A 23027-nucleotide genomic window follows, 5' to 3' on the forward strand; every position below is an offset into this window, starting at 1 on the left:
TTTATGACATACTGCAAATAACATCTATTACTAACTCAAAACATTTGGCTACCAAACCTCAGTTAAGTCATTTCATTGTTGCCAACTTTACTAACTAAACTAAAAAAATGCAAGCACAAAAATATTGAAACCAACCAAAAAGCTAACTAAGGGCGGAGGCCTGCGCTAACGCAAGCATCGTCCCTTCCTAGGTGAAACCATTCCTGTGCACAAGGCGCATTGCTGGAAATGGTAAACGGTCTTAATATAAAAAAAACGGAAATTTTGCTATCGCTAACAGGGTTACGTCCTGGCGGGAGCCTCAAACATTCAAACTGGGATCTGTTGCTGCTGATGGGAGGTTATCCCGTCAGGCAAGTTGTCCAAAAGAATTTGGTTGGTTGGATCCACAAAAATATTCATTGAATCGTCAGTTTTTATTGTCGACTTTTGTACAATAAAAAAAGCCTTGAAAATGCTATTTTGAATAGACAAAACCCATTATTTCTCTGAAGAGAGGCTTTTTGCAGCAAGCCCATAATATAATATGATTGAGCATATGTAAATTCGGCACAAAGAAATACAGAAAGTGTAAAGAAAATTGCTAATCCATTTCCTGCTGAATCAATGACTTTTATAACAATAAAATGTCTTACACGATGTAAACCTTCCTACGCATGGCATAACTACTACTAAAATTCCCAGATCAAATACTCTTCTTAATATCTCATAATTTCAATATCTCAGATATAAGCATTAGTAAAAATGCACTATATTTAACAAGCCTCTCATTTGATTCATACGGTAAGGATTTGGTTCCACCAAAAATAATAACCTCTATTTGTTCCAGGAAAATGCATAGATATTACCAAAAAAATAACATGATTTCTTCTTCCATATTCATTGGTCTCCATAAACTTCAAATACAAAAAACTGCAAGGACTAACAACCCATATGTATAATTTCCATACAGCTCCTAAACACAGTCTTTCAACAATTATATATGTAACAAGAAAATAACTGAGTTACTTTGGAGGCTCTTATTTTATTATACAGTGGGCCCTCAATATACTTCAACTTCCTAAGCTATCATTCACAATTTAATTATTTCCATATCCATCGTTATTGAGGGCCCACTGCAAAAGATAAAACAGTTTTATGAAATCTTCTATCAACTTTAAATTTATGTCAACTCAGCACTTCTACATTTCTGTAATTTCTATAACATATAACAGTGAAGATGATGAAATTATTAGCACATATATACAATCATATTCTAAAACCAAATTATAGATATATACATAATGATATAAAGTCAAGACACACTCATTATCCCAAGCCACAAAGTTGTATCAGAATGAAAGGCAGCCATAGTGAATAATTATGTAAGGGCAGACATAAAGAGTAATTAAATTAAATGTAAAAATCACAAGAAAGTGCATATTAATTTGCATTTAATTAATGTCCTGATTTCTACACCAATCTGTGTATAAATATGCAGGCTGAGATCATTGAAATTAGACACCAAATTCACACACTTTTGCTGTCAGAATCATTTCTCAGAAAAATCAACCTTCAGTTACATATTTGGAACAATACACCGATGTTTACTGCATTACAACAAACTGTGAAATGTGTTGTCAACATTTTCTGTACAGTGTCTAGAATTTATATAAATATGATGTAAATTATTATGTATCTTGTCAAAAGTCTGTACGATTGTACCAACAACACAAGTTATACAACACTTACCTCACAAATGTCTTTTTTAAATGAACAGGCCAACTTCTGACAGACAATTTGTAGTTGTGTAAACATTATCTTACATTATTTAAAACACAATTTGGGGCACGGAACTGAATATTCAGCCGCAGTTCCAGAGTCTCCAATAGCCCATAAAATTTTCTATAGCCTAAGCCAGTGTTACACAACCAGTGTGCTGCAAATTTTTACAAAAAACTGCATTTTCGCACATTACGGTTAGGAAAAAGCAAAGTCTTTGTCCATAATTAGTTTTCTCTCATTTTCACACACACACGTTCATCACCAATAGCTTTATTTACGTGTTACAATTAATTTTCATATGCCTGCACTCTTGGAGGGCAAGTATTCATACATAGACACTTATTTGTCTATGTATAGTTTTGTTTTCCCTTTTTGAGAGGCAACATTGTGTCTTAACAAGTTAGGGTGCCATGAGTGCAAAATGGTTGCAGAATACTAACGCTTCTCAAATTTCCCATGCCAGAAACTGTGATAATACACATTCTTGCTCAACGATGGAAAGTATTCATGTGAATGAACTTACACTGAATTGTAATTTAACTGAAAATTAAGCAAAGCATAAAAAATTCTGTGTCGAGCATAAGCTTATATTAAACTGTCAGTGGTTACGCAGTCTGGAATATGGTAAATTTTGGTATGTACATAATTCACATAGAACAACACAACCTTCCATCTGACTGCATAATCCATATTGTAGTAGTGGTTCAAGAAGTTTTTTTCACTCTTGTTCAATATTTGGTTTAAAAGGAATTTAGTTATAAGATAAAATAATCTATAATGCAAAAATAGACCTAAATATGTAAACCCTCTATAAAATAAACTCTGAAAATTGAAGGTAGCTGAAATGATCAAATTTTTCTTATATAATAATTTTCATATCAACATGAATAAAAATATGAAGACATCCAAACTGACTGCTAAAAAATGGGTGAAACGTAAACTCAACAAGAAACGTCCACAAAACAAACAATAATGTTTAATATACACATTAGACTGGAAGGAATACCAATAAATCCAATTAAAAATCAAACTGTTTAAAAGAAATTCTGAAAAAAACTTAAGCAAGCTCTAATCACACTGGCTGCACTCTAAACTACAAAATCATGTATACTTCATGGCATTAGTGCAGCCAAACTCCAATCAGGCTGCATATAACACATTGAAAGTATCAAACATCAACAGTGCTTGCTATACACAACACTAAATATTACTGAACAGCTCATTAAAAACTTATACTTTCTGTGCCTTCCATTAAGAGTTGCAGAATAGTAAATAAGCATTATTAATAAAAATATTGTTCACAATTCTGACACCTTTGGCTCAATCATTCGTGGCATTCTGCACGGTGGAGGATTCTCTACTGCCCACTAATGAAACAAAATTAACACCGAAGTACTGCGAAAAAATGACCTTATATGCACCACGTGACTGTTAAGTCTAACTTTTGTAACTTACCTAATAGGAACTCCTTCAGAGACGCGATTTCACAGCACAAAAACCTAAATTCACTTCCGAAACTCATGGTACTACAAGACAAATCCTTCACGATTCTCGAGTCTTTGAAGGCTGCAGGCACGCAGTACCTCAGGGGATGCTTGTGATGCAACATGTGTGTAGTAGTACTTCAATAGATCCTTCTCCCAAAATGCCGGCTGCAGTTCACACTTGTCTGCCTCACCCTGTTTGCGAGGGAAGCCAAACTCATTGCACTCAACAACACAGCATAACAAATACAACTTATTCACATCAAATCCTGGTACAACTGCTAAAAATACAACTGGAAACATAAAATACTACCAATGACTAACGAGTAGTATTAACTACACCAACACTGAAGATGCCTGGCACCTATGAAACATCAGTACACCTCTACCAAACAAAACACTACTACAACCCAAAAGACAGCCATCTTCATACTGGAGACTGCGAGAACCTGAAATCCTACTAAACCAACATTGCTTCCTCAACACGAGAATGAGGCAAAACATTGTCATACAGAGGTAAGGGGAACAATTCATGTGACTATACCAAAAAAGGGGAATATTTCCATGCCAATAATAAACACTTAGATTCAATGCACATAAATTACACCACAGAAACTTAAAAATTGTACAAACTAAATTATGTATTATTGACATGTCTGGAGCTGGGACATAACCAAGTTCACATTTTATTTATTTGTGGTTTATCTTACACCTCGAAAACCTCAGTCAAGGTAGCTGGTCTCCAGACTGAGACATGAACCTGGGACCTCCCAAATAAAAAGAAAAAATGATGATAACTCGGTCGCAATATCCTGGTTTTGTCCTGAATTCTGATGCCAAGACATGATCATATACTCTGTCTTTTCTGCATTTATTTTTAGACCAACATCCCTACTAGCCCTAGTGTTTCTGTATTTGCCTGAAAAATTAATATGATCAGCATAGACCAAAAGCTGATGTGTCCCATTCAATTCCAAACTGCCCTGATTTTCTTGGACTTTCCTAGGCTTATTCTGAGGTAAAATTTAAAGGCAGCGGCAATAGAGCATCTCCCTGCTTCAGGCCAATCTGTCTAGGAAATGTATCAGACAAATGTTTACTGACATGAATCTGGCTAGAGGTTTCACTTAAACACATTTTAATTAGCCTGACTAGCTTCTTACATACACTAAATTCAAACAAAATATTGAAGACACGTATATTCACAATATTCAGTTTTTAGAAAGGTACCTTGCTATGTGCAACACTTCAAAAACTGTACAATCACCAACTGTTATTGACACAAATATTCATATAATGCAGCACGAAACCTCCTGCTGTATCATAAAGTTCTAAATCAAAATCTTCTGAGACATGAAACAACCATACTTTCTCGCTTTGTTGTTTCCTTCATCTTGTCTTCACAGATCAGTCTCAAAATTATATCTTCAGCCTCTCCTTGGCCTACCTTTTACATAATGACAGTTACAATTAAGTCTCCAACAGAACCACCCATCAGAAAAACAAGACAACTACAGAAAGAAAGAAAAACTATTCAAGTGGCAATTTTACCATTCCAATGAACTACATTACACAATATCATCACACTACAGAATAAATTTTACACAATCGCGATACTAGGGATGTTATTTTTCCAGCCCTCATTCATTCAATCACGTGTATAAATACCACACAAATGATGTTACACTTAACAAGCCCCTTCTAAAAGTATTTACATCCTCCAACCATCACATCGTTTTGTTTCAAATATTGTCTGAAGTTGGTAAAATTCCTGCAGCTGTAGGTTGGCACTCAGCTAAGACTGTTCTATTACAGCATTTTTTTTTCTGATACAAGTGTGAAGTGGACTTACATATTTTTCTTAACAAAATTATCCCTTGATCGAGTTGTTCGAAACAGAACCACATCTAATTCAAAAAAATTGGTATAATTTATTATAACAATCTTCAGAAGTTCAGAGATATGACAGCAGATACATTTTTGTTTTTATTACATAAGAAAATTTAAATAATTTTCCCAACAATTCAATAAAATCAAATTATATAAACAAACAATGGTCAAAGGCCTTAATGTTCAATCATTCTAGATCACTACAGAGTATACAGGGGCAATGCAGAATCAAATTCAATGACTGCATCAGATATCTTTATCAAGTGGTTAACAAGTGCATATTTAAATATATTGACAAATACATAACAAAATTTAAATACAAGGGATTTTACTTCTGGAGCAATCTCAAAATATTACAATGAAAAATGGTTAACTTACAAACATTTTATAGCACGTCAACTGATTACAGTATTCCATGTTAGCTTAGCACGTTCCTCTTTACAAATATTTGAGAATATCATGTTACAGACTGTGCGGGGACAATTGGAGATCACATTACCGCTTTAATTTCCTGAATAATCCTACATATCTAGCAGGAAATCAGAGATCATATAATAATACTGCAGTCCAGTTTCATTTAAGTATTTTTTTTGTAAAACTAAAGAGATGAAACAAATGTATGCAAATTTGTGCCAAAGCGCACAATCTTAAAAGTAATGGAGTTTAAAAGCACATCCCCAATCTATTCAATCACCTTGTTCCACTAAGTATTCAAGAGTCTTTAGGTCCATTCAGTCATGCAGGGAGAAGTGTAGAACTTAACATAATCGCAACGCACAAAACCTAAACTATAATATAATTTAAAATAAACACTTCTTTCCTCTATGAGAGTACTGTGAACTTCAACTAAAATATTAATACGCCCTGAACATGACATAAAACTAGAACATTTCAATCAACGACATAGCCAGAGAGACAATTAAAATGACACTAATAAAGACCAAAGATTAATACAATACTTCAATAAAACAAACATCTGAAGAGATGTATCTGATCAGCTGTATTATTTAAATTAATGCATTCACTGTTTCATTAAGACAAATTTATTATGCACAATATACACAAGGTTCTTACAAATGTAAAGGTACATAGAACTTAATTATCTAACAAGAACACTACACTAATTAATTTTCCAAAGAAAGGTATTCTTTGGAAAACTGATGTTTGGTACAATCAACAGCTGGTGTTAATTAACACAAAAGAACTCTTTGAAGCCTTTACAAAGAAATAAGCACCAGTTTAATGTTTAATATGATTTACGAATTAGGATGTTCTTAATTCTGATCAAAATCAAAAAAAAAGGTACACATGATAATCAGAACTGAACAAAACTTACTTTCTTACACTTCATGCACTTTCGCTAGTTGTGTCAAAACTAAAGCAAGAGAATAAACATAACATTCCAGGTTATTTTAAAAAGATTTTTATATGCAACACTCAAAAACTTGATCCCATAGTTCAACATAAATCCCACAGTTGAAATACACACCTTCATGAGATCTTATGGGATTCAAATCTCTGGCACTTCAATCATATACGTGTTTCACACGGTAATCAGAGGCACCGATATTTGCAATACTGCAAATTTGCTTCACAAAAATTCAAGAAGTGGATTAAAATAATATTAAGTATGCAAACATCAATATCAGGACCATTAGCATCAAACTGTTGGGTTTTATGTACCTTTAAATGACACACTAACAGCCATTCCTGTTAGCAGATAAATTTTAACTGCATTCATATTTAGCTCTTATTATGCAGTCCAGTCAGTATTATAATAATACAGAATTGTGCACTGATGGCTGATTCAGCCAATATATGCATGCATCAACAAATAAAATAAGTGCAGAATGATCATCAGTAATTTAAGAAAGGTATATATATATAAAATGTTCAGCAACGCAACTTAACACAGCAACACCAAAAAATAAAATTCAGTTGGTCTGGTGTATAGCACCAACAAAACATTCTCATTTAGTTCAAACAGCACTTTGTAACTTTCGACCCAGCCAGGTTAATTATGCATTCTTATCAAAACGTGCATGAAATTAGTGCATATAAGGCTGATCACATCTGTCTGTCCGTATGATTAGAAAACTATTGAACAGATCTGGCTAAAATGTGGTATGGAGGTTATGCCATTTGAGGCATATAATAAAATCAACATGGGTATTATGACAGGACACGCAATAAAACTGTTCACCATAAAAATTTGTATAAGAATTCAGAACAAATCTGCAGCCTTTTAGATCAGCACCGAAAGAATATGGAAGCAAGTCACACAGCCCACAAAACTCCATTTAAACAGTGTTCAAAGTGCCCTTGCATAATCTATCCAAATACAAATTCTTGTTTGACGCTAACAGTTCACATCTAAAATTGTTTCACGCTAATGTTATCAAATTCTGAAACATGAACTGACTAGAATAATGAAATTCCTCCAGTTAACAGGGTTGGATTTGAACAATTTGTTTAAACAGCTTGGAATGTCTTGTAGTCAGTGGCATTACATTCGAAGGAAATATACCAAACAGAATTTTTTAAAGACAATGTTCAACCTTTCATGAAGCAAAAGAATTAACGGAGTGCTAAAACCTCATCTGCTTCTGTTAAGTTAAGTTTACTCCCAGCACATTTATATTTAAATCTGGTAATCAACGAAGTTTAAACATTCATTAATTACAAAAAAGGCTTATCATTTTCTGAGTTAAATATATTTGAGCTTTCATACTACCAAACTGTTGCAATTCTTCCTGACTGAATATGTTTCTATTTTTCACATTGTCCTCATTAATTTGGTAAGTCAATTGTACCGTAAGTCTTGGCAAACAGAGCTACACGCCCGACTTTGGGACGAATTTCTTTCCCGTCAACCGATTGCCCACGCAACGCACTGCCACTTCTGCTCATCATTTCCTTGAGTCCTCTTCTTTCAGTTCCCTGCACTCATCCTGACGCAGTCGGCGGATATAGACGGTCGAATTACGTCTGGCCAAACATCTCTGGAGCGGCTCTGCTACGTTCCATTTCACCGACATCCCAAATACGTCACTGTCTGAAGTGTCCTGCAAACCGTCTGTTTTTTTTTTCAACAGTATGAATACTAATTTCATGAAATGTCACTTCTTTTAAACATTGGTGTTTGTTCCACGATCTTGGCAACAGGAAAAGTCACTTTTGAGTGAGTGAGTGAGTGAGTGTGAGTGAATGAGTGTGTGTGTGTGTGTGACTGCACCTCATCTTGCAAAATAAAAATGAGGAACTGTAAATAGATGTATAGTCTGTTCTGACTACTGTAGGCCATTAGGCTAGGTCTGGAAACAAAAACATTCTGGAATTTGAACTTTTACGCCTGAAGCAAACACTGACGAGCTTTAGAACTTATGGTAGCATGCAAAAATAAACCACAAGACAATAATTAGATACTAGTGAAGGAGTTATTATAATTGTACTTACTTGTGTTGTAGATTCCTTTCCTGGTACTGTTTCATTGTAAACTTTTAGATTAGGCCTCTTGGGGTCAGGAACAAGAGAGTAACTATCTTCCGCAGGCTGGGACTGTTTACACGCCCTCTTGGTAGCAGGTGAAAGAGTCACGAAGTCCTGCGATTGGGACTGTTTCCTCTTTATACGAACTGATAACTCTGATTTGTGTGTTTTTACAAAGTCTGTCACGTCAGACTGCAATGAAGCATCAATTGTAATACTGCCATCAGTGTCTAATACCGATACAGGTGATGGGGAAGGTGGGGCAGTGTTGGGCAGTTTTGTTTGATAAAGCACTCTTGTGCCTGGAAGGGTTGTAACTGAATGATCATCAAGCGATACACATTCCTTGCTAGTGGAAACTGGTATAGACGTATTTGAAACGGTTCTAAACAAATTGTTCTCAATTTGTTCCTTATCCTCATGCAAGGATAAGCGAACACTCGTCTGACAGCGATGCGACGAATCTTCAGATGATGATGTGCCGCACACCTTTTTATGAAATGTTAATGAACGGCGAGATTTCTGACTACCAGTTATAGACTCCACACTGGACTCAGAAATAGATGAGTCTATAGTAGTACTGATCACCTTACCCTGCAATTTCTCCTTTCTGTGAGGAAATGAGAATTTGGAATTGGATTTTTCAGTACCTGTTGAGCAACTACTTAACGAAGTAGATGTATTGGTTGGCACTGACGGTCGAGCCTTTCCTCGAGTATCAATCCTAGTTCTAACGAGGGGAACATGCGCATTTTTTAATTTAAGACAATCTACTGCAATAAGTTGACGCAATGGAGTACAGATTTCTTCAGCCACATCACAATCAAATGTTTCTTCAGACGTCACGTTGAAATTCTTTGCACGGATTCTTTCTGAACTAGACAAATTTTGTGGTGGAATATCTGTTGAATTACAATGGAGCGATGATTGACAAGGTGGAGTTTTCAAGCGGACTTTCATCTTCCAGCCACGAGGAGCTGGTTTTGAGAACCTCGATGAACGATCACTTGAATACCGCATAGCAAATGTACCAACATCAACGCACGAACCTATCTCCGTATCAGCACAAGTTTCATAGGATGTTTGAACTAAAGGATAAACCGCTATATTCGGAGCACTGTTCTTATCACAGAACACTGGTTTTACCTTGACTCCTTTTTGTTTGAGATATTTAGCATCATCCAAAACTAGTGGGTCATTTTCATCACTCGGCAACGGCACAGATGACAGATGCGCTACTTTGTCCAAGCTGCATTCATCCTCTTCATCTGTAGAACATAAATCTATAACTGGAATCACTGCTTGTGGTGACAGCACAAATGACTCAGGGTAATGGTTCTTAATGTTCGAAGATGTATTATATGCACACATAGTGTTAGAAAGCAATGCTGAAAGCTGAAATGTACTTTCACTGTCTCGTGGTACAAGTTCTGGTGTCAGAACTTTAGTTGAAAGTTCAGCTATGTCATCCTCTGTAAGCCGTACTAAAACAACTCTAACATCACGACACATGGAGAGAAGTTTTTGACTCCTCTTATTCAGTCCTGAAAAATAAAAAAAAGTCAGCGTGATTTCTTCTCCAAGTATAATGACATAGTCACTGCCCCTATTAACCATTGACAATGAAGAACATCTAGTTATTATTTAAATAATAAGTTCATATACAACTCATCTCTAATACAAAGATCAATTGGTTAATGCAATTTATGGAAACAATCACCGTCTATTTTGAGAATCATATAAAACTCATCAATAAATTATGGACTCTGTGGAGAAAATAAAAAATCACTAACCGATATAGCAGTGTTACATAGTTACCACTAGTATCTAATGGTTAAGCAAAAATATAAAATTAGTGTTAGAAAAGCCATTCTCCTAGGTATATGGATTTTACTGCGCATAAACATTTTTATGTTCGATATTACTAACTTCAGCCAAAATTGGAATGCATCAACGAAATTTTAGGAAAACACGCCAATCTCAAATTTAATAAAAATCCATTCGGCAGTTCTGAAGTTGTTACATGCAGAAAATGGACAGACAAATATCGCAAAACCAACAGCCACAAGTAAAAATTTTAGTTGTGAAATGGGCCTAAAACTTGTGAAGAACAAAGAAATACATAATAAATATACAGGGTGAGTCAGAAATACACAGACTTTTCCATTATAAGTGACTGCAATTACTCCACCTGATATTTTAAAAGTGAGGTTTTCATTCCTGCAAAGAAAACAAACTTTCAAAAGTCTGCTCCGTAATTCAATGACAATGTTGTACGATGGCCCTGACAATTTATATATCAAACTGCAGGTATGACATTCTAATTAGTACACAATTTACCTAAAAAGATGAAAAAAGCATGGTGACACAAGGATTTCCCAGTATCATCCATCTCCTTCCAAAAATAATGACAACAATTATTACAATGAAGTTTTCACAGGCAATCAGATGTGTCAGAGAAGATTTCATTGAATTCAGTTGCAGCGAAAGCTACAGATCATACAAATTAAAACCCAGTCATCAACAGTGCTGCACCGAAATGACATAGCACGATTTTGGATATGATCGATGATTTTGTTTACACCTTAAATGTGGTGAAAAGACACTACCTATTTTGGATAAATAAAATACAAAACTTGACAGACTAAGTCTGGCCACGTCAAGCATACTGAGCTGTACACTTTTTGTAACCAGAGAACAATTTTCCTTCTGCCAATTGGAGAGTTTCTTCTACACCGTATACGCACAATACTTCGATTAATAACTGTTAACTGGAATATTTATTTCCAGCAGAAACAATGACATTACCCACAATGACAATAGCATTAAAACTCAAATTCCATACATTAATCCTTATATATCAATAAATATAACGAAACTAACCAACTAGATGGCTTACTGAACCCGAAGGATCATCACCGAATTAACCGAAGCCCTCCACCGGACCCTGTCCTGGGTCAACAAAATCCAGTCTCCTTTAATGCCTATCTCCCATAGATCCCGCCTGACATTATCCTCCCATCTACGTCTAGGTCTCTCCAGCAGTCTCTTCCCCTCAGGCTTCCCAACCAGTACCCGGTGCACACCTCTTGTCCCATCCATGCACGCTACATGCCCCGCCCATCTCATTCTTCTCAACTTAATCACCCTGACAATATTTGGGGGAGGAGTACAGATTTTTAAGCTCATCATTATGCAGTTAATTAATAAATATAATCTAACTGAAAAATTTTAGTTCTAGTACATACCTCCAGATGATTTTCTATTCATCTTTTCAAGACTCTCCTTTACTGTAAAACAGTAATGATGTATCCAGGTGTTCTGTGCTTTCTTTTGGTTTGGAGGTTTCCAGGTGATAGGCCATTCAATACTTTCTTGAACTTTGTCCTCAACTCGACAACTTGGACTCAGGGATTTTGTAACGCAGTAGCGTTCCATTCGATCTAAAAGTACCTACAATGATAGTAAATTTAAACTGTACTATCATATAATTGGTAATATCATGCAATAATATTTTTCTAATAAATCATCACACTATCGCATGACAACTTCATTTCACTCCTCCACTGAAAACATTTTAGAATAATTAAAATTCTGTGACAAAAATCAATCAATCGGTCAAAATCTGTCTTGACAAACTAACATTCACGCATCTAATCTAGAAATTCCCTGCCTTTCATGGGACCCAAAGTTTCATTATCATTCACAAGAGCTTGTTTTTGTGACGATATTCTACCAAAAATGTGTAATACATAAAACAGTAAAAAATTAAACTGCAGCATTGTTTTCAATTTAAATTACATGGAATAAATGGTAATATAACAAAAAAACAAAACAGAAACATTGACAGTGAAAAAAATACATTTATACCTACAAAGCACGATAATAGCCGAGGTTATCTGGCAAACATGGATATGTGTAACTTTCATATTAAATAAAACTGAATTTTCAACACCTTCAGGTACAATGTATCCTAGAAATCAGATCCATTCTGATTCTAACGGCTTATATAGTTTGTCGACCGACTAAAATTGTCCAATGACTGCGATTAGCTTTCTCTGACCCAACTGAATGGATAGTCCCCAACTTTTCCACCTGAGAACGGAAAACAGAACCAGTCTACAATCCACTGTGTTCTGTTTGGAATACCAGATTATAAGTTCAGAACATCTGGACATTTCTAACATGTAATATAAAATTGTGACAATATTCCAAACGTTCATATTCGTAGGGCGTTACACGTTTTCAGGTCAACGACTGAAGAGCAAGACAAAAAACTGTTCATTACTTTTTGAATGAAAATGACAACATGTCACATTAAACTACTTCACAAGTTCTGTTGGTCAAGTGTCTGAAATATGTCTCTAATACCCATACCAAAAAATTTCATGAAAATCCATTTAACCATTCTTGAGTTACGACATGGCAGAATAGTCCACATGACAACATAATCTTTGCTGAAAAATGTGACAAATGGATATAAAACACCCAAAGGTATTCTTCACTTGAAATAAAGCATAATGACACACTACATAAAGTTCAAGAAACTAATGAAATAAAATATACTCAAAAGTAAACTAACAAATGTTTAAAAAGAAAAGTTGTCGTCCGCATCTAAATGACTCTATAAACAAATCATAAAACCGTAATATTAAACTAACCTGTGGATTACTTGCAGCCACGCGCGATTTCTTTTGTATGACAATGCCAAGAGGTGACGAGAATGGCACGCCACAACAGCGCGTGAACGTTACACCGGCAGGATAACGTCCCTTGCAACTGATCTTTTTCATTGGGCTCATGGCTCTTGGTACATATTCAGAATTGACTGAATTTAAACCAAAGTAGTACATAAATGAATCCTGTAAAAAATAGATTACAATACAAATTAATGTTCCACCTTCGTGCAACAAAGCAAATATAAGGCAAGAATGTAAAACAAAACTCATACTGCGACAATGATATACTATTATTAATACACTTCAAGTTACATAATATATCCCGAGAAATCCCTACCTGTGAAAATGTTTACAGGCCAGAAAAAGTTAAAAGCAGGGAGCGCAATTCAGTTACTGCTAAATTATTGTCAAGAACAAACTAACCAAAACAAAACAAAGAGGCAGTTGGTAGCGCACAGAGATTACACCAGTATCGCCAATAGCCGGACAGAAATTCTCACGATATTTTGAGGGATATTTGGAAATGTTGAGGTATTTCAAAATTTGCATTTATTTTTTTATTTATTTATTCCACAATTTCTCATGGAACTCTGGTTGGGAAAGAGCTGACTCTATCAGCATCGAGCGTTCCACTCACCTGGTTGTGCTGCTGAGGCTGTTCCTCAAGAGCCGCCTCTTGAGAAATCTGACGTTTGCCACACGTTTTCTCGTGTTCCTATCAATGGAGAAAGGGTTTATTACTAATATGTGTTTTAAACTTCTTGTACCAATTTCAAATTATGTATTTCAGCATCGAACAAGCAGCGTCTATATACTCATGTTAGAGGGTTTCTGTCAATATCAATCCGCAGTTACAAACGAACAAGTATTAACCTACGAATATTGGGGGGGGGGGGGGGGGGGGGATGCTAACGGAAGATGGAGAAACTGATAATGAGATCCTAAATGGGGTAGAGAAGGCAAATAATGCTTATTACCAATTAAACAATACAATATTTGGAAATAAAGTATTGAATATGAAAACCAAGAAACAATTCTACCAATTAGTTATAGAACCAACACAATTATATGGCAACGAGAGCTGGCCAAACTTAAATAAATATTCATCCAAAGTTACAGCGGTGGAAATGAAATGTCTCAGAAAATCAATAGGGAAAACGCGCAGGGATACAATAAGGAACACCAAAATTAGAGAAGAGGTGGGAATTAAATCACTTAAAACAAAATTGGAAAAAAAAAAAAAACTGAAATGGTTTGGACATGTTCGAATGGCAGATGAAAGAAAGACAAAACAGTTTTTGGAAGCTAGAGTTGAGGGTACCAGAACAAGAGGAAGACCTAGAAAGACCTACTTGGATATTATTAGAGAAATAGGACAGGCAAAGGGGAAAAGTTTAACGTAGGTGAAATTCTTAGCTAGGGATAGGAAGGAATGGAGGAGGTGGACGAAGCAATCAACCCCGACATTATAAAGGCAAAAGGGAGATGAGAAAGAAGAAGTTACAAACAAAAAGTTCTATCATAATAGTTACGGAAGGACAAAATTCTCAAACATAAATTTTGTTATAAAACTCTTTCCTCTTGACAACTTCATTTTGTAAACTACTCTCCTTACTTTAAAAGGAATGAACAGGATTTTGATATGCGTATGTGCGCAAGTACAACGTCAAATGAAACAGGTGATAATGCAGACATTACTTTAAAACGTAACAGACGATGGACCACAAAACTAGAAATGCAAAATTGAATATGGAGATAAACATAATTTTAAACATTCAAAAAATTAAGTGAAGGTACACCTCTAATGTCACGTCTGATAAATATAAACACTTCACCACTGTGTCATGTTGAGAGTCGTGATTTCTAACCCTCACATTGCTGATGGGTAACATCAGCAATGTTTTCTTACACTCAATCATTCAGATGAATGTGACAGGTGGTCTTGCCTCACTTACCACTTCAAGGTTATCAGAAACTAGAAACAGGATATTTATGTCTCTAAACAACAACATGGATCCTTCCTTACATCAAATTCATAGAAACCATGAAGATTCAACACAGTAACAACTGATTCATATCAGCATTTCATTTTTGCTTGTAACTTTCATCAGTATAAAATATGGTTTAGTGCAAGAAGATAATTTGTCTCAGTAATATGAAGATATTCTTCTGATAAAACAAACTCTGGAACGTGACGTCATCACAAGTGGTTCAGGTATATGACTGAAATCTCATCATTTTCTTCTTATTAATGACAGTGAAAGAAATAAAGGCTAGGATGAAAGTAGTAAACAAGGAACCAGTAATCATCCTGATGATAAAATCAGTGACGTGTGGTAGAAATCAATAAATAATCAAATGACAAGTTTCCTCACAACCGAGAGATTTAATTTATATATCGACAGACCCGAGACTATTGGTGACTATGATAGTTTTTGACGATCTTAACTTACTTCATTATTATTATTATTAAGTGTTCTGTCTTACGACAGGTCCATTGCTCTGCCCAAAAAGAGCTCTCCAGTTGTCCCTATTCTCGGCTTCTCGCTTTAATTCCTGGAACGTCATCTTCTTTCCTTGTTTAAGATCGTCGGTTAGCTGTATCAGTCTTCTTCCCAGTCCTCGCTTTCCTTCAACCTGGCCTTCGGTGATATCACTCAGTAATCCATTCCTTCTCATAATATGTCCCAGCCAGTTAGCTTTCCTTCGTGTAATCGCCTGCAGAATGTTTCTTTGCTCGTTGACTCTCCTCAATACTTCTTCGTTGGTCACTCGATCCGTCCACCTGATCTTCTCTATTCTTCTCCAACACCACATTTCAAAACTCTCCAGGTATTTCTGTTCCTTCTTCCTGAGTGTCCAAGTCTCTGCTCCATACGTAACACTTCACTAGTTTCTTCTTCATCTCCAAGCCCAACTTGCTAGTGAGAAGTATCCTCTTCTTGACGAAAGCTGCCTTGGCCATGGCTATCCTTGCCTTTACCTCCTTGGTGCATAGAGCGTCCGTCGTGATTATGCTGCCCAAGTACTTGAAATGCTCCACATTCTCCATCTGTTGGTTTCCAATTACAACGTTCAATGGTTCTGCTCTCGGTGCTATCCTCATTACCTTTGATTTTTCAATGTTGATTTCCATTCCATACTCTCTACTTGTTTCCACTAACTTGTCCATCATGTTCTGTAATTCCTCCTCTTCCTTCGCCAATACTACTAAGTCGTCTGCATACTTTACAGTCCTTATCACTCTTCCTCCAATTTTGAAGTCTCCTGTTCCCTCCAGAGCTTCCTTGGCAAGCCATTCCCCTTACAGGTTAAAAAGAATTGGTGATAAGCAGCATCCCTGTCTTACACCTCTACTTACTTCATTATCACACATAAAATGCACGGTAACGGAAGGTGTCGCCTAAAACACTGAAGAGGTCCAATATTACACAGGAAGAAATAAAAATGTATTGGGAACTCAGATGTTTGATGGGACAGAATGGAAGAGGCAATTAAGAGACTACCAGTCAATTGACCCCCACAGTGACAAAAACATTGAACATAAATTAAATGAGACAAAAAGAATTTCTGCATTAGACAATGAAATTTTGAGATACAACTGAGCCCAGCACTGATAAAATCTCAGCGATCAATGCCAAAGGGGCCTAAACAGGGACTCCCCCCCACAGGCAGATTAATCTGAAGACTTCAGTAAGCAAAGTGTTGCCACTAGCAGGGAACACTCATCCTGCAAGATAATGTAAAATATGCGCTACACAACAAAAGCAGTGAAGCAAGATACATTTTAATTAACCGAATGACATTACTTAAAATGAACAATTCCATGTACAAATTTATACAATTTACCTGTACTTCTTTCAAAGAATCAAATTCTCCATCGCAGCTGTCACATAGATATATGTCAAAAACTGGGGGCTGAACCTTAAGGTGGGATGCATTTTGAGAACAACCCTTTGGGGCCAACCATCGATGTGAGTTTCTCTCCACTTCCTTGTCATAATCCTGAAATGTAAAAGACAATTCAGATATCAGAAAAAGTCTGAAGGGCTGATGGTATCCCCAGAGGTGGTCTGGACACAGAAGTAAGGGAAAAATCCTCTGCCCTGTCCAGGGTCGAACTGCGGTCGTCCAGTCCATAGCCAGTATACTATGAAATACAAGTTGGAAAAAGATACTGATGGAAGTGGTAGTGGCTTAAAGGTACAGGCATACCTCGTTTTATTGCGCTTCACAGATATTGCGTTTTTTTTACTAATTGAAGGTTAGTGGCAACCCTGCGTCGAGAAAGTCTATCGGCGCCATTTTTCCAACAGCACGTGCTCACTTCGTGTCTGTGTGTCACATTTTGGTAATTCTCGCATTGCTTTTTTAGACATAATGCTATTGCACGCTTAACAGACTACATTATAGTGTAAACATAACTTTTATATGCACTGGGACACCAAAAAATTTGTGTGACTCGCTTTAATGTGGTGGTCTGGAACCGAACCCGCAATATCTCCGAGGTATGCCCGTATAATCTTGGTATTTGCCTAGACAGACTGAGGAAAGCCACAAAACCCTGTCATATTAGCCAGTTTCTGGGCTGAGATTTGATCCCAAGACCTTCCAAATATGAAACAAGATTGCTAACCACCTTGCTGAGTACGCAATAGGCTTTAGCATCAGCGGTGTCAAACTGTTCCGTTCTATTTCTTGAGTGCCCTTAAATAGTACAGCAATCAACAAGTAATCACAAACATAGTAACACGACAAATATAAAAACCCTGTATGTATTTCACTAAAGCATGAAAGAACGTAATTCAAAGAGGTATCTATCACACCACAAAATAAAGGGCATACTGACCCGGTTTTCTTTCCGAAAAGTAACCACTAGCCGTCCGGTATCTTTGCTGAACAGTGATGTCGTTCCATCCGGCGAGTTAACAAACACGTAAGCCGAGCTGGGACATTTGGATAATTCTGTACAAAATCGAAGCATAAACTCACAGCCATGGTAGGTGTAACATCGGCACACCATGCCCTTCAGCGTCGTAAACCAGCGGGTCTGAAAGTTTAAAAAAAAGAAGACATGAAAGTACTACAAGACATAATTAGTAGATACGAGATCACGCAGGTTTATCGCGTCCGCAGTTTCGGAAAAAATAACCCAGTGTTACGGATTAATCAGCTTCGATGGGTTGATGGACTAGAGGAGGATGCGAGGATGCAAGGATGTCAAGATGCAGGAATTGGAAGGTAGCGGCGCGAAACAGAGAAAGATGGTGGAAGATCATTGAGGAGGCCAAAGAAAAATAAGACAGATTAATCATGACGAGATAAAAAATGATCACTGAACTACACTGATGCCTGCATGGTACAATCAATCTGATACTGTAGCTTACGTAATGTCAACACAATGCAACTTGACTGATAATGAACCCTTATCAAATTCATCTTGAGTAATATCTGTTATATATATCCAACATATATTCCAACTCGTTATTCAACTACTGGTGCTGAAGGCAAACGGCATGATATCCCAGAGTCCACAGAAAGAACTCGGCTAAAGAAACACTAAACACGTGGACAAGTTGGAAGGTGCTGAGACATTGGATTATGTCATGTATCCAGTCCAGCTATGGATGTTTCATTTGTAGCTGGAGTTCGGTGGAACCCTTCTGTGAGTGCTAGGGAGTTTAAGACTACTACCAACTTCCTTCGACAGAAACATACGTTATTTCGAGATTAAAAGAAGCTGGTCTTAATAGCACGATGAAAACTTTCGTGAGCTGTGTGTCAAGTCTCAGTTATAAAGTAGGAATCTGTTCATGAGTGGTGAGAAAAACATTTACACAGCGCAGAAGGAAAGAAAGTGTTTGTGTACAAGAGAAAGTACCAGAAATATAGCTCATGCGTGTAAGACTGAAATTTTTACCACGTGCTTCAAAAGGACTGGGAAATGATAATTTGTTTTTAACTTCTCTCAACTCAGTTAGGACGCGATATATCTACAACACTATAAAACCCTGCTAGTATATAATGTGCTCCCAAAAGCATGTTTATCTGCTACCATTACCAATAATTATGACAGGCGATTGAAAATTAATTTGATCCCAAACCACGCAAACAATGGTGTTCGGGTCATTTTCAGTGAATATCACGACGCAATTACATCCACTCCCGTCCTCTGCATCACAAAGAAAGACAATAATGGCCTTGCTCAATACAACGTTTACACTTTGATAAGAAAATATCCAAAAACATTCTTTATTCCATTATTAAAGTAAGCAAAACCTCACTTCAAAACGCTCAAGATGGACGTTCTGCGAAAACATGGCCAATGTTATCCGATCGAGTTCAGATGAAGAATTAAAGAACGTGACGCAGACATCAACCGATATGACGTCATAATTCTAGGACACTGATAGCGATTCTGCTGGTACTTTTGAACTGTTATCCAGATATGAAATGAAATAATGCAAGTAGAGCGTATCCGTGAACGTCGTTAAACAAGTTCGCCTTTGCACGCAAATCCCTAGAGGTACGTCAGGTATAACATAATGGGAACATGATTCACGAAGGGCAGATTCTGCTTGTCACAGAATAAAGGCTACTTACTGTGAACGCTGAAAATGTCGCAGGGCTAAACAGTACGGACCCGAACTTACCGGTGGTGGAACTGGCCGTCACGTGAGGTGGAATGGGCAGGCTATGTTTTGTTTCGTCATTCATTTCGAGGTCTTCTGCGCAAAACTTTCCCTCTTGCTGATGCCAATATACGAGCGCGGACGTTGGTGTGTAGGCCTTTTGCCACAGTTCGTGATTCGCGACTGAGTGATGACGTAGATGGCGTACAAACCAGTCAAAATAAGTGAGAGCAGAAAAGACGGGAGGAAATAGGACAAAACCGAAAAACCAACAGTTAAATCAACACGTAAGATGAAACATGTTTTGATCAGATGACAACACTAATTCGCATAAGAATAATTATATCGCTTCCAACAAAATAGTAGTCTGAAGACACACCAACTCAACACGCGATTAAAGGAACATGCATATTTGGTTCTAAATTACTTTACTCGGGATTACACTCCAATATATGATGCCGATCACAAAGTACCAGCTGATTTAACAAAAAAACAAATGCGTGAAGTGACCCATCGCGTTATCTTTAAAAAAAAAACTTCAAGGTCACTGGTTAACTGCGCGCCCTGACCTTGGCCAATTTACTCAGAGTGTAGGGCGAAGAATGCGGTTGTTTCAATAGTGACTCGCAACTTGGTATTAAGAAATTTACATGACTAGACTAATGCATTGAGACGTGGCGGAACACGAGGATTCGGAGTCATAAATCTTGAAACTTTGCCAAGGCGAACGAAAATTACCAAAATAATATTTAAACCTCAAATATGTAAAAAAAAACAAAAAAAAACACGTAAGTAATACAGAGCAACGCGCTGTGACCAACTAAAAACATTTAAACCGAATTACACGATGTCAAACATTACGAATCCATATAACATCCCACTGTATCAAGTCGTAATTATGATCGCCTCAAACAAAACAAAAAAAATCAAGAACATGTGAGAAAATGATGGTATTATCAATTTTAAATCAGACTAAAACAAGTTTCATGCAATTTTTAGACAGCAAACGGATCTAAACTCCATGGATTCACCCACTTCAAGCAAAATGGAAAAGAATATTTTACAAAATCTATACGAGAAGTACTCTCCAAACAAAACCTGAATAAACAGTACATGCTGTCAGATAAGTAAACGACATTCTGATAACCTGCAGCACAGATACCGGGGCCTGATATACCAGGAAACATTACCCTAACCCAACCAAAGAAATCCCACCAAATTCCCAGCCATCATGTAAAGGCCCCAAAAGATTTCCACCCGGATCAATCATATGGCCTTTCGGATCCAGAGACAACCTTGGGTGAACACGATGATGGTACACCCAAACGTTACCTGGCGGCTACTCGGGACGAGCAGCCTTGAAGGAGCAGTGAAGCACGTGCAGTCGTCAGCCACGGCTTCGAGTACCCCCCCTCCTCAGACTGTAACCCCATCAAGGGGTGCGCGCGCAAGATTATTAAACCTCAGCGACCAGACTCGGAACACCACATGTTCGGATTCCCACAAGCAACTGACACTTTCGCAACACAAAGCGTTACAGAAGTGTTTCTACACGGATTGATTATCGTAAATGCTGTTCAACTACATACGCATTTACTCTGCGATTCTTGGCATTCCTTTCGACGTCGTATTAGTTTATGTAGTGCATCCACGACGTGCGCCACAAACATCCACTCTTGTTGAGACTAATAATTCTTGGCATTCCATTCATTACGTTCATCAGCCAAAATCGGCTGTACATGCCAATCCTGCTACGTTGTGACATTCATTTCGACCTCAAACCATCGGCATAAGCATAATTTTTCTCCTTCCGCGACGTGGCAACGTCGCACCAGAAAAATTCACCAATCATAAAATTGCTGATGTCAGGTTTTGCATGCTGATCACGGTAGAAGATGCAGAAATGCTTGTTCTACGTCGCGGTAATGATAAGGCATTTCGCTCTGGCAAACGATCTGTAGAGAGCTACTGTGCGCGTCAGCTTTCGTGACATGGCGATTTTGGCTAAGCGTGTTACGGCATTGTTCATGCAAAAGCGAACATTCTGCGCAGTAATGTTTGTTCTGATGTTACTGCGCATACTGAACGCGCATTAAAAATGTTATATTCGACGCATGCGCAGACCCGTCTCGGTTCCATTAAAGATATATGACGAGGACAATACATTCTGGCATGCTGACTTTCTTCTCCTGACCACAAAGGCAGAGAGAGTTGATTACCGGTACGTTAAAGACCATCACCTATAAATAGATTCGGAAGCATAAATTCAGTCGGTGCGGTGCCAGATGTTACAGAACAAATGTGGCAGCAGTTTGGAAATACTCGTTATAACGAAGGTGCCGAGAAAAGCCCTAGTTCCATTTTCATTTTCCAAAAATATAACCACAAAGACTTCACGGCGCCGATAATTTTCCTCACTATAATAAAGTTAATGTTACAGGCCTACTCCTGTCGTGACTGACTAAAACCTACATCCTTGCATCATAACAAATTCTTCAAGATGAATCACAAGAGTAGAAGTACATAGTTTACCAACTGGTCAGTGGAGTAGAAAAGTCAGATGTGAAACTTAGTACTTAATTACTTATTATTTAGCGACACTACCAGTAGCTCTGCCTAAATTGTGTCAGCATTGGACTGCATAACTTGTTTGTTGACCACTCTGAGCATGGACTATCTTGCATTTGAGCAGTGGTCAAATGTGGAAAAGAGAATTCTTTTTCCTAAACTAAGTTTAATACAGTTTAAATGAAGTAAAGCTGTCCCACAATACGCCATGTAGGTCGTTTGGGGAGAGAGGCGGTATAGCTCCTACTCATTCTTGACCTTGGCACTAGATGGGAGTGAGTAATCAGCTGCGCTGAAGTGAAAGGCCCTCGGTGCCCATTGAATAGGAGATTGGGTGGGCCCCAGAACGGGTATGGATGTAGATGCTACAGGAGAAATCCTCTGCCCTAGTTGTCCAATCTGTAGCCAGTCACTATAATGACTGTACTATGTTGGCTCACACAGTTTAAACAAGGCATCTTAAAATTACATTTATCACTGGATTCAGTTGAGTTTCGATAGCAATATTTTGGTCTCGCCTA

The 23027-nt window shown here is 37.3% G+C and overlaps 1 protein-coding gene across 11 annotated transcripts in view; it reads right to left on the minus strand.

Moving 5' to 3' along the window:
- Positions 1–861: 861 nt before the first annotated feature.
- Positions 862–23027, minus strand: part of ova (ovaries absent) — a 28166-nt gene continuing 6000 nt past the window's right edge. For 4 of the 11 annotated variants that reach the window (XM_022066762.2, XM_022066761.2, XM_087354342.1 and 1 more), the window contains 7 exons: positions 18156–18356; positions 17156–17311; positions 13944–14021; positions 13289–13489; positions 11876–12080; positions 8595–10171; positions 6166–8203 (listed from right to left, as the gene is read on the minus strand). In XM_022066762.2, the coding sequence (XP_021922454.2) occupies positions 8048–8203; positions 8595–10171; positions 11876–12080; positions 13289–13489; positions 13944–14021; positions 17156–17311; positions 18156–18356 (2574 nt within the window). In that variant the 3' untranslated portion in view covers positions 6166–8047. Of the gene's footprint in view, positions 3444–6165; positions 8453–8594; positions 10172–11875; positions 12081–13288; positions 13490–13943; positions 14022–17155; positions 17312–18155; positions 18357–19590; positions 19736–19909; positions 20282–23027 lie in introns of those variants that run through there. The other 7 variants (XM_022066766.2, XM_022066768.2, XM_022066767.2 and 4 more) reach the window with 7 other exon arrangements.

Source organism: Zootermopsis nevadensis, unplaced genomic scaffold (assembly GCF_977971745.1).
Source record: "Zootermopsis nevadensis isolate Lab colony 2312 unplaced genomic scaffold, Znev_1.0 Znev_ptg000023l, whole genome shotgun sequence".
NCBI classification, from domain to species: domain Eukaryota; kingdom Metazoa; phylum Arthropoda; class Insecta; order Blattodea; family Termopsidae; genus Zootermopsis; species Zootermopsis nevadensis.